The sequence below is a fragment of the Thunnus maccoyii genome, chromosome 12 (assembly GCF_910596095.1).
Source record: "Thunnus maccoyii chromosome 12, fThuMac1.1, whole genome shotgun sequence".
Taxonomy (NCBI): Eukaryota; Metazoa; Chordata; class Actinopteri; order Scombriformes; family Scombridae; genus Thunnus; species Thunnus maccoyii.
This window is the reverse complement of record NC_056544.1, coordinates 29,309,435-29,321,991: the sequence shown is the minus strand read 5'-3', so window position 1 is coordinate 29,321,991 and position 12,557 is coordinate 29,309,435. Positions and strand designations below refer to the sequence as shown.

The 12,557-nt window shown below is 37.9% G+C and overlaps 1 protein-coding gene across 2 annotated transcripts in view; it reads left to right on the top strand.

Moving 5' to 3' along the window:
• The window catches only part of adcy8 (adenylate cyclase 8 (brain)), a 122,123-nt gene that overhangs the window by 68,844 nt on the left and 40,722 nt on the right, over nt 1-12,557 (top strand). For both annotated transcript variants that reach the window (XM_042428025.1, XM_042428026.1), the window contains exon 7: nt 1,360-1,630. In XM_042428025.1, coding sequence (XP_042283959.1) covers nt 1,360-1,630 — 271 coding nt within the window. The remainder of the gene's footprint in view (nt 1-1,359; nt 1,631-12,557) is intronic.

The window sequence follows — 12,557 nt, the reverse complement described above, 5'->3', positions numbered from 1 at the left end:
GAGGTCACGCTGTAATTCTTAATCTCTCCTCGAGACGTCAGTTGTCTGTGATGTTTTGGTGAAAGCAGAAACCTCTCTGATAAAGAGTATATCAGCATTTCCATGGTTACCGAGGTCAGAGGTGACTTCCCTAAACAACGCAGATGGGTGGACGACACGGTCAGACGCTCAAACCAAAACTGCTTAAATTACACGCAACGTGACTTAAACTGTCACGGGTAAAGTGTAGTCCCTTGTCTAGAAACTAGTGAACCAATCAGACTCATTTTTCATATTATGGGCTGATGAAGACTAGGACTCTGACCTTCATCGGAGCAGAACACTCCGGTGTTTACTGTTTTCAGTTCTCCACTTGGCCGAGTGCTTTCAATAAACATTTTCAGCATTAAGACATCAAAAGTCTCGTGTGCGCCTTTCTCCACTGCTGACCATCGCTCAAAATATCCACAACAATCATCATCATCATCGTTATCATTGAAATGTGGAAAATCATCTAGTAAATAGAACTGAATAAACTCCTCCACGCTATAGTGGCTCTTTATCAGTAACCTGTGGCTGCACGTACAGTTTACAATGTTTCATGTAATTTATTTATTTATTCTTGGTGATGTAACACGCTTCTTCTTCTTCTGTAGCTGCTGCTGACAGCTAGAAGTCAGCTGACTGTGCGGATCCATAAAACTTAAAGGAGTGAAACACCAGCAGACGCACAAACATAAAAAAGAGCTCTTGTTCCATATCGTGGCTTTTTAAATACATGTGATAAGACGTCACGCAGCACAGTTTAAATCTGTGTAATGACCTGCGACATCAGATATAGATAAATACATAATATAACGTGTAAAGATATTTAGATATGGATTTTCACCGTGCTGTGGAATCATATTAAGAAAATCTTTTTTTCTTTTTTCTTTCTTAGTTTCTTTGTTCATTAAAGCTCAATATTTTTAGATTAACGATGAATCAAATGACTCTGTTTAATGTGAAAAGAATTGCTCATGGTGATAAACCCACAGAGTATTTTCATCAACTCTGCAGCTCTACTGAGCTTTTTAGCTTCTTTTAGCTCTTAGTTTTGGTTTTACAGTGTTTACTATTTTGTTTTAGTCTCAACAACCTTGTTTCCAGCAGCAGTAATCAGCTGTTTTCATAGATTGGAACATCTAGCAGCTAAAGAGTCAGATATTTCTCTCAGGAGTGGGTGGAGACCAAACCAGAGCTAAAAAGAAAGTGAATATTTCATCTACAGCTCGTCAGCTTATCAGTGGAGTGTTTTCTGCCCTCTAGTGGCCAGAAAATTCAGTGCAGGTTTACAGTTTGTCAAATCTGTTATTCATTTGTTCCTTGTCCCACTTCTAGGCGGATCCACATCTCCAAAGCCGCGTTGGACTGTTTGAACGGCGACTACGAGGTGGAGGAGGGCCACGGGAAGGACCGCAACGACTTCCTCCGCCGCCACAACATCGAGACGTACCTGATCAAGCAGCCGGAGGAGAGTCTGCTCACCTTGCCGGAGGACATCATGAAGGAGGCGGCCAGCTCGGCGGACCGCCGGGCCAGCAGCACCACCTTCAACGAGGCATCCTGGAGCCCCGAGCTTCCCTTTGACAACATCGTGGGGAAGCAGAACGTAAGTCCCGCCGCTGCTTGAATGTCATGTCAGGTCGTGCACTTTACCACTGTGAAGGACGTCCATCTTAACAACAAACTTGAACTGAATTTGGGGGTTAAAAACATCAAATAATGAGAGCAGAAAGCAGCTTTGCATGTTTAAAAAAAGTTTTAAAGGGGAAACTATGATGCTGAAAGCAACTTACAAACTTTCAGTGTACTGAAACATGTGAATAATCTCAGCCTGTAGGCAGATTTCCTGCAGACATTTGTTCAAATTAAAGCCTCCTCGCTGCAGGATGAGGTGGTTAAGACGGGCGTTTTTTTTAAATTTATTTTTTGCAGTGCATGAGCTCTCAGTTGTATCGCCTGTTTGTTGGTTGTTTTGTCCTTTGTTATCCTGTGAATGAAGCTTTCTGCGGAGAGATTGTCTTACCATGGCAATGCGTCAGCCTGCCTGTTTGTGAGGATGACGAGCTTCTGATTGTGTGGCCCATTTAAACATCCTCTTCATCCTTCCTTCATCTGTCTGTTGTTCTCTTGTCTTCAACAAATCAGCCCCCATGGTGGCATTTTTGGGTTTTTTTTTTTTTTTTTTGTCTCAGATGGTTGATTTTGAAAAAAAAGCAGTGCGATGTTTGTTTTTATTGAAGCACAAAGTGTATTCTTTTATATTTATACTGATTTTACACACACGCAGTTAGTTGCACAAGTTTTGTAGGAACTGTGATGACATCCAGATTACATTTTCTGTCAACATAATGAGGAAATGTTAATTAGTGTATCTTGCAAGTCGCAAAAATGTTGATATTGAACGTATGAGTAAATAGTTCCCCGACATCCGTCCATCCATTTTCTTTACCTCTTATCCTCTAGAGGGTCGCGGGAGAGCTGGAGCTAATCTCAGCTGACATTGGGTTGGGGTGCAAACAGGTCGCCAGTCAGTCACAGGGCTAACGTAATTTACTAAGCTAACTTGCATGTGTTTGGTCTGTGGGAGGAAGCTGCAGGCACGGGGAGAACATGCAAACTCCACACAGACAACGTGGTATAGTAGTATAATTTGTTTTGCACCAAAATATCCAATCTTGCAGTACAATATCCCAATATTTTTATTGACATTTAAGTGAAACCGCCATCTTTCACTAATCTGAAGCAAAGTGCTTTTGTTGTGTAAACCTGAACACAGACGGGAGACTTTTTGGTTTTTTTTCCCCCGCCCACCTTATTTATCATTTATAATCAGTATATAAACAGTTAATTGATAGTTTATAACACACTATAATGTAGTCATAAGCAGATATGTGTTTATTAATGTATTTGCACCCATAAGTGGAGGCTGCAGTATGAACAGATAATAAATGACAATAAAATGACAATAACACGTCTTCATAGGAGAAGTTACAAATGCTGATAAATACTGTATATTAATAAACACTTAAATAGAGCTGATTGATTAGTTGACAGCTATTAGATTAATTGCCAACTATTTTGATTATTGATTAATTGTTTGGAGTCTTTTTTTTAAAGAAAAGAGTCCAAATTCTCTGATTCCAGCTTCTGAAATGTGAATAGTTGACAGTAAACTGAATATCTTTGAGTTGTGGACAAAACAAGACATTTGCAGACGTCATCTTGGGCTTTTGGAAACAGTGATGAACATTTTTCACCATTTCCTGACATATATGAACTAAACAACTAATTGATTAATAGAGAAAATAATCGTTAGTTGCAACCCTACACTTAAAATGTCCTCATGCGTGCCTATAAACTGCTTATAAATGCTAAATATTTAAAGGATTATCAAAATAGAGGCAATAGCTGCATAAAAAATGACACTTTGCGTGTTATTGCTGACAGAGTTGAGTGTGTGCAGCTTTATTTATTCACTTTCCTGGGATTCCTTCCAGAGAAGTGTTGTTCACCAGCCCGCCAGCCATGAAGCTTCATATTCAGGCCACATTTGCATCCCCAGATTGGTTCGAGGGGACGAGCTGCTGCGCCCTGCGCTGCTGGCGGACACCCAGCGCCACAACGACGCCGTCTGGCCAGGACTCAGTGTTCCTCCACCAGAACTAACCGGCAGCTTCTGTCAACCTGCTGCCGCCGCTCCTCCAGCCTGTTTAGCTTCATCAGGTCTCATCCGGAAACATTTCAGAACGGGGAGGGAGGTCAATTAGCTTCATATTTCATGTCATATCAGATATGTTGGCAGATTGTCTCAAAGACCTGGATGGAGATACTGGAGATGTTAATTTAGATGTGGCGCACGGTGCTGTATGTTCAAAGACTCAGAGAAGCAGCCTGTGGCCACTTTGAGGTTGGAAAGCATTTTCTTCCTGGTTTTATCTTTGTGACTTTGTACACAGTTATTCATCAATTCAGATTATAGTATTATAATCATATTTTCACACTATTATATTATTGTTATCTGGGAAATCAGTAGTCAGAGAAGAAGGTGTGAGGTTACAGATATACAACGTGAAGTTTCATGCATAATTTCTGTTGTTTTAATTATGAATATTTATAATTAAAATATAATATTATGATACTTAAGGTTATTGTATATTTTGAACATCAGAACTTTGCATCACATTTCAAATTCTTGATGAATTTGAATCTTTTTTTTCTTGATTAATCCTTTAACCCTACTTTTGGTGATGTTCAGACTAAACGTAAATGGTTTTTGATCGTTAGACTCTTGCAATGAGTTTGAATGTAAATTTTCCAAGGATTTTTTTCTTTGTTGGACTGCCAGAACCTTTATTTTACATTTAACATAGTTTTAAGGCTTCAGTCGTGCATTGGTGGAATGACAGGATTTTTTAATCACTACAATGGATGCAAAGAGTCTAATCTATCAATACACACTATATATTACAAGCTAGCAGCAGTCCATAGTGGTGGCATCCCGCAGGCAGAACAAATGACATTGGTGGAAGAAGTACTCCTTTAAGTAAAAGTACCAACACAGCAATGTAAAAATACTCCACTACAAGTAAAAGTCCTGCATGAGAAATCCTACAGTAAAAGTACATAAGTATTATGAGCTTGATGTAGTTAAAGTATTGCAGTAAAAGTACATAAGTATTATGAGCTTGATGTAGTTAAAGTATTGCAGTAAAAGTACATAAGTATTATGAGCTTGATGTAGTTAAAGTATTGCAGTAAAAGTACATAAGTATTATGAGCTTGATGTAGTTAAAGTATTGCAGTAAAAGTAGTGGTTTGGTCCCTCTGACTGATATATTATTATATATGACATCATTAGATTATTAATAGTGAAGCATCAGTGTTAGAGCAGCATGTTACTGTTGTAGCTGCTGGAGGTGGAGCTAGTTTACACTACTTTATATACAGTTAGCTAGTTTAGTCCAGTGGTTCCCAACCTAGGGGTGGGGCCCCTCCAAAGGGTCAGCAGATAAATCTGAGGGGTCGTGAGATGATTAATGGGAGAGGAAAGAAGAAAAAACAAAGTTCTGATACACAAATCTGTTTTCAGTTTTTGGACTTTTTCTCTAATCTTTGATTTTTGCTGAAATATTGGATCATTTGAACATTTATTGAAATGAAAGCATGTGAGAAGTTTAGAGGGAAAAATCACTATTTGGTGGAGCTGTTAACAACTCATAGACATGTGAAATGTGACCCCGACTACACACTGCTTTTTGTAAGACGTCAAAAGCCAAAAAGGTTGGAAACCACTGGTTTCATCTTTAACAATGTGTTGTATTTTAAAAGCTTGTTATATTATCCATTGTGTCAAATCTTCATCTGAAAAGTAACTAAAGCTGTCAAATAAATGTAGTGGAGTAGAAAGTACAATATTTCCCTCTGAAATGTAGTGGAGTGGAAGTATAAATACCTCAAAACTGTACTTAAGTACGATACTTTAGTAAATTTACTCATCCACTGACAATGGATGGTTAAATTACTGATACTCAATGAAAAATTAACATAATTTCCATAATTAAACAGAGAAATCTGAGCAGTTGATGCTCTCTTTAATCAATCCTTTCAACACTAATTATATTATTAATATATATACATATCATTATAATATGGTTCCACTGAAAGATGATACATTCATATTTTCAAGCCTTTATGCTCATAATTTTTGTCTTGACTTTCTCTGCTTGTGAAAAAATGTGCAAAGCCACAGTTTATTTGAATGTCCTGCAGCCTGAGCTCACAGTGAACTCTGCGTTACCTCTCGTGTACGTACGAGGACGTGTGCAGCTTCTGTCAGGAGCTTATAGCGTTCGATGTGACCGCGGCATGTTTGGATTCAGAGGAATGTTATTTCTGAAAAGTGCCACTTCTTTGTCTCTGGCACAATGAAAGCCTGTCAGTACAGTCATTTCAAAGAGTGGCTCTTTGCATATCAAAGGCTCCTCAGAGGAGTTTTGAAGTGTCTTTGTCTTTGTTGTCGCTGCTCTGAGCTGAACGTCTTTCTATCCGGTGGCTTTGTTGTCCGCCGGGTCCTCGTCATCCTCCCTTCCTGTTGGTCTGATTCAGTTTTCAGCATCACTAGATAGGGGGCAAGGTGTGTGTGTGTGACAATCAGACAGAGAGGAAAAATTGAGGCATGTGAGAAAAAATGTTATGCTCACTGAGGCGTCCAAATAGTACAATTTGATATTAAAGTGTGACTTCATGGTGTACAGTACAGTAATAAGTATCTCTTCATAGATATGTTGGTGTTGGTGTATATCAAGGTTATTCAAATACAAGTCTTAGAGGCCCACTTATACATTTCCACCACATCAAGGTCCAGAAAGGATGCATTACTTCATGATATTTCAGTACAAAAACTATAGAGCATGAACAGCATTTCTGTATTAATGTGAGAAGTGACTCTGTTGTGTCTCAAATCACATACTTCTGTTAGTACACTTTCATGTAGTACACTGTGTACACTATGTATTACTGGCATAATGCATGAATTTTGACAGGGTAGTGTTGTCTCAAATCAAACACGGCCGTTGTGCACTTATCGGAAATGACGATTGCAAATTAGCATCAGCTAGCATTAGCATTAGCTAGCGTTAGCATTAGCTAGCGTTAGCATTAGCTAGCATTAGCATTCGCGTTATTGTTCGCGCGACCAAATCATTACAGACTGCTAAATTAACCCAAAAAACATACTGATGGCTTATATCCAACAACAGTATAGAAGTGCTTATTGCTAAAAAACACATGTATAACTTACATTTGTATAATGTGCCATTTCCAGTTTGAAAAGTGGTCCCTCCCCTTCCGCTACGTAGCCAAGATGGCGACCATTGAGGGCAAGAAGTGTCCATAGTTCCACACTCAACTTTTTGACCGTTTTCAGTGCACCATCTGGGTACTCACAATGCACTGCATTTTCCCATACTTCTCAGTGTGAACGCACTTATGCACTCAAAATGTTAAGTGTAAATACAGAAGTATGTGATTTGAGACACAGCACAAGTCCTTACTTGAGCATAGAAAGGTGCTGTCAAAAGAATTTCTTCGTAATAACCTTTAAAACAATAGAGACCGGAGCCAAAGTATCAAAGTTTAACACAATTTATTTTCTTGTGCAAGAAGGAGCGTTTCACAGTGCAACACACAAGATGAGGTTACAAAGAAAAAGGCTCCTAATGGAGCACTTACAACAGGGTTTTATACAATATAAGTGGGCGTTTCAGTTCTTCCCCTAATCTATTAAGTATAGACTTTATAGATAACATCATGACTGTTTTCAGTTCTCCTGTTGAGGAGCCAACCTGCAAAACTGACCCCTAGATGTCATGTCTCGCCCTGTCTCCAACAATTTATGTTCTCTATCTGTCTTTTTTACAAATATAACACTGAACTTCCTTTAACCTTAGCTGATGAGTCTGCTGATGTTGCAGAGTTGCAGTCTAAGACAGGAACAATTCATCATGATTTGTGTAGAATAGTAACACACATACACAGTGTAATCTTAAAAACAGGTGCGATGGTCAGGTGGAGACACTGGTGTAAGTGTTCATTAGTCAGATCTTCACTGTGCTCAATGTTGAAAATGTTTGATTGTACATTTATTCTGCTGGAGTCTTGACTTCACACCTTCAGCTGGTTCAGTTTTGTGGCTCTTAACTCCATGTTTTTCTGATAGTTTTGTTCAAAACAGGAATGTTTGGTGTCGTAGCAGCGTTTTGCGTTCCCATTTCTTCACTATGGCTGCTGTTTCACTGTAAATCAAGCACAATGCTAGTTCCTTCTTTTCATACTGTTATTGCAATTAATTCATAATTCAGTACACCCACAAAAAGTCTGGTATGTTTACTAGGGGTGTGCCTGAATACAAATAGCAAGCAATACAAATGCAAAGCACAAATAGTGGGTCTTTTTTTTTTTTTTTTTTTTTTTTACAAATATTTGTTTCATACAAATATTTTAAAAATTATTTGTTTTCAGAAAGAAAAAAAAAACATGTTAAATACCAGCACGCAGGTCGGTTACATCGCTATCTTAGTGTCTCTCCTCTGCTCCGCTGTGACGTCTATCAGCAGGTCTCAACGAGGGGAGTCACATCCACCTGCTACATGACGCACATTTCCTAATTTGGGCATCACTCCCGAAGTTGGGGGTGTTCTCCAGAGATAAAGCTGAACTACTGACACAAGCTTCATTAACACTTACTGTAACACTTTAATTTTAAAATTTAAAGCGTAATAAAAACAAAAACAGGACTTTTAAGCCTCTTTCCACTTTTATTCAAATACAAATAATTTTGCTGCCTCAACAAATACAGATACAAATACAAATACTGGGTCCTCTGCACATCCCTAATATTTACACGTCCTTGCAATTATTTTTCATATTTTATACACCTGGTGATATAAACAGAAGAAAAAGAAAAAAAGAGAGAGATAATCATAATAATTTCATCCATATATGCATACTGTATATTTATACGTGCATACATACATTTAATACATGTATACAGTGTGTATCTACTCCTCCTGTGTGTACCGAGTGTGTCTATATGTTTATTATCTGCTTGTCCTTTTGTAAATTCTTCTGTTAGGCTGAGTTTATTAATTTCATAAGTTATTTGGAGGCCTCATATCTCATCCACTCAAACCAGCGTCTCTTCATTTCTTACTCTATATGTTATTCTCTCCATTTCTGAGATTTCCTGTTTCGTTTCTTTCCATCTTTGAACTGATGGACTTGATGATTGCAGCCAATTATTTTGCTTCAGGGCTGCGATTCTGAGTATTCTTTATAAGTAATGGTCTGTTTCCTGCATTATCTCTGGTGGTGATTTTCCAAGAATAATATATATCGGGTTAATTGTATTTTTCATATTGAGAATACTCATGATACTTGCTGTGACTGAATGCGGTGGTTTGCCTTTATCTCACCACATTTTCTCCAGCAGTCTGATTTCACTGATGTGTTAAAAAAAATAAAATGTACATTTGGAGTAATAAAAAATCAAATTCAAATTCAAATAAGCTTTATTGGCATGACAGATCAGAAATCCACATTTCCAAAGCAGTACAGAAAATTATAAACATTGACAGATGATTAATAATTACACAATAATATGTAAATATAAACAATAATATTAAATACAATATAATAAAAGGCATTTTTACAGATGTAAACATACAGAAACATTTACTACAGAGCTTATTTCTCTCAGATTATGACAAGATTTAATATATTTTGCATTTATTTTACTGCACATTGACTTTTCTCCCCACATAAAAAATCTTGAATATAACTTCCATGCAAATTCCCTCCAATATTTAGAATTTATTGTTTTTCTTTTTTCTTTTCTCTGCACACTTGTTTCCGTTCCTCTTTATTTCAGAAATCCATTTTTGTTGAATGCTGTTATTGGTGTACATATTGTTTGATGACCTTGTCATAATGGTCTTTCCTTGGGCAAAATGAACACATATTTCTCAGTCCAGTCATCCTTTAATGCTTATTTTTCACTGCCAACCTTTCTTTTTTTGTGTTTTGAAACGAGACATTTTACTTCATCAACACTTCCACAACAACCTTACTATCTGCAGCGACTCAGGTTGTGGTTAAATTGTTAGACTGAATTCAAACTAAATTTTGAAGCGAAAATTAACAGGAAGTAAAGTTTAAAGTCTTCAGAAAAAAATGGAAATTTGAACATCTAATTCCATGACAACTCTGCAAACTCCACCTGCTGAGGAAGATTGTATGATTTAACCAAGCGGCAACCTCCGGGTCTGAAAAATGAAGCCAATGCGGAAGTGCCAAAAACGGCAGTTCCTTGAATGGCCACTTGAGGCTCCAAAAGCAAGTCAGTCCCCATAGACCCCCATGTTAAAATGTCCAACTTTACAGCAGAAGTAAACATACAACAATAAACAAACAAAAAACGGTTTTGGTCTCTGTAGCTAATTTCTCCTTTCATGACAACTGTATGGGGGTGGAATTCTTTTATAACTGTTTAAATTTTATTAAGCTGTAAAGTTATGCATAATGAAGGACATGGCTGCTTTGAGTGACAAGTCCGCCAGCCGCTAGGTGGCTTGTTTCAGCCGTTGGACCTGCCTCTTTGCCCATTTTTGATTGGCTGGGAGTTAGGCAGCGTCACGCACTGCTCAAAACCGCTCTTCAGAAACCAATGGGTGACGTCACGATAACTACGTCCATATTTTTATACAGTTTATGGTGTCATAGTGCTCTTACTCCAATGGTGAAAACAATATAAGTGACTTAAGACATTGTAATATAATTTACATAGTTTATATCTCAGTCACACATTTTTAAGTTTCCCTCCATTCAAACATGTGTTTTTCTTCTTGTTCCTTCAGTTGGATGTTGCCTTAAATCTCAGTTTGACTCATGTACCTATGAGCGTTATTTGCTACGTCACAGTTAGTTTGGAGCCTGTTTTTTTATTAGATGTGTCCACTCAAGCTCAGAGACAACGCAGATTGTTGGAAATGTGAAAGATCTGAAGGGACATTGATGCTTTGTTGAATGTTCTCTCTGGTATAGAACTAGTGGAAGAAAATCCATAAATGTATTTGTGTTTTTTCAAACGATAATTTCTAACTGTGTCAGATTGTCAAGCTTCAGATTTCAGCCTGACTCATATAATAATAACGGGGAGACAGATTATGTTCAGGGGCTGGAAGACACCAGGGGGAAGCGTCATCATCGTCATGAATGGATTATTCAAATAGGGAAGGTGGTCTCGTTTGAGAAAATCTCATCTAGGAAGAGATATAGGGTGGATCAGTATGTGATCAGATGAGGTTTGAAATATATTAATGTACTGATCTGATGTGCTACGAGGAGGATTAGAATTCAGGACAATAAGTAGGACAGTGAAGGTAAATAAAAAATGATTGTATGTATGTTATATGGAGATTATTACAGTTTACATGCTGTCATTTACAATATAAACTTCCATTAATTACAAACAGCTGGTTGAAGATGCAGTAAAGAGTAATAAGAGAGCAGCAGCTGTGTCTTTCTGCTTTCTAGCCGATAACCATGAAAAACACTATTTGGTATCCGTGGCCAACCATTATCTTCCAAACATCCTATTTTTTTGCTGATAGCCATCAAATAAATGTCATCACATCCTGTTCGTCACTGTAATTACGGGAACTATCGCCCATCCGGGCTTGACTGTTGTCATCAGACCCAGAAGATTCATCCTCAGAAGGAACGTGTGAGTCCTTGATGATGAGCTCCAGCCCTGAAATCAGACTCCCCTACCGGCTGAGTGGCTCTGTCTTTACCTCTTTCATGCCTCACTGTATGCCTGCTGGCTCCCATGATGCACAGGCACTGTCACAGTACTTTCACCTCAAAGGAGGTTGTATGTTTTCCTTAGAGGACCCAGTCACTCTGTGTCTGCTCCGTGAAATCCAGGCCCCCAAAAAGAAATGGGTTCACTTTCCGATTTCTTTTTTTTTTGGTGTCAGTCACCCGAACTCATTCCACCTCCATATACCTGTTCACAAGATATTACATCAATTTATAGCTGGAAAATGATAAAAACCCTTGTGTTTAATATGGGTTTTCCACAAAAAAAAGTTAAATTACCTTCTTAAAATCTCCTAAAAATTACAACTACTCCTTCCCCTTTATTAAAAAACCCAGAATTTATGAATATTATACATTTCAAGATGTCTCCCACTTCACTGTAATGTCCATTCTCAGTGTTTCTGCACTGGAGGCTTCAAGTTTCCACATCACACTTGTATGTAAGCTGCATACTGGACCACGATTTTGCAGCAAAACCAGTTGCGATGTGACAAATCCTGCTCGTAGGTGTTAAACTGAGATTTTAAGCTGAAACTGCACATACATCATTCTGTAGAGAGAAAACAACAACATCCAGCTGAAGGAACAAGAAATTAAAAAAGGGTTTTTGAGTGGACTTTGGACTTTAAGAAAAAATAATTTGTTTTTTAAAGATCGTCCCTCCCAGACATGTCTTAAGACATACAAAAATACTCTGCTTGGCATAATAATAATAATAATGTGTAAAGTATAATTACCATGTTAAAATCCTTTAAATTACATATAGTCTTTCCGCATCTATAAATATGTAAATATATTTCATTTCAGAAGTTTAACTGCACTGTAAAGTCTATTCTCAGTGTTTGTGCGCTGGAGGCTTGAATACTGGACCACGTTTGGCTTCAAAACTAGTCGTGATGTCACAAATCCTGCTCATGCGGGCCCTTAAAAATCCGATTTTCAATGAGCTCAGAGAAACTTTCCACTTTGAGCAGATAAATGTGAAAACAGCCTTCTAGTGTCAAACTCTGCACATTGAAGCTCAAACATCCAACTGTAGGAATAAGAAGAAAAACACATTTTTGGGTGGAAGGGGGACTTTAAAACAATCAGCTTCCAAATATCCAGTATCTGTCAGGCTGTAATTACAAGTTAGCTGTTAGCCGAACAGCTGA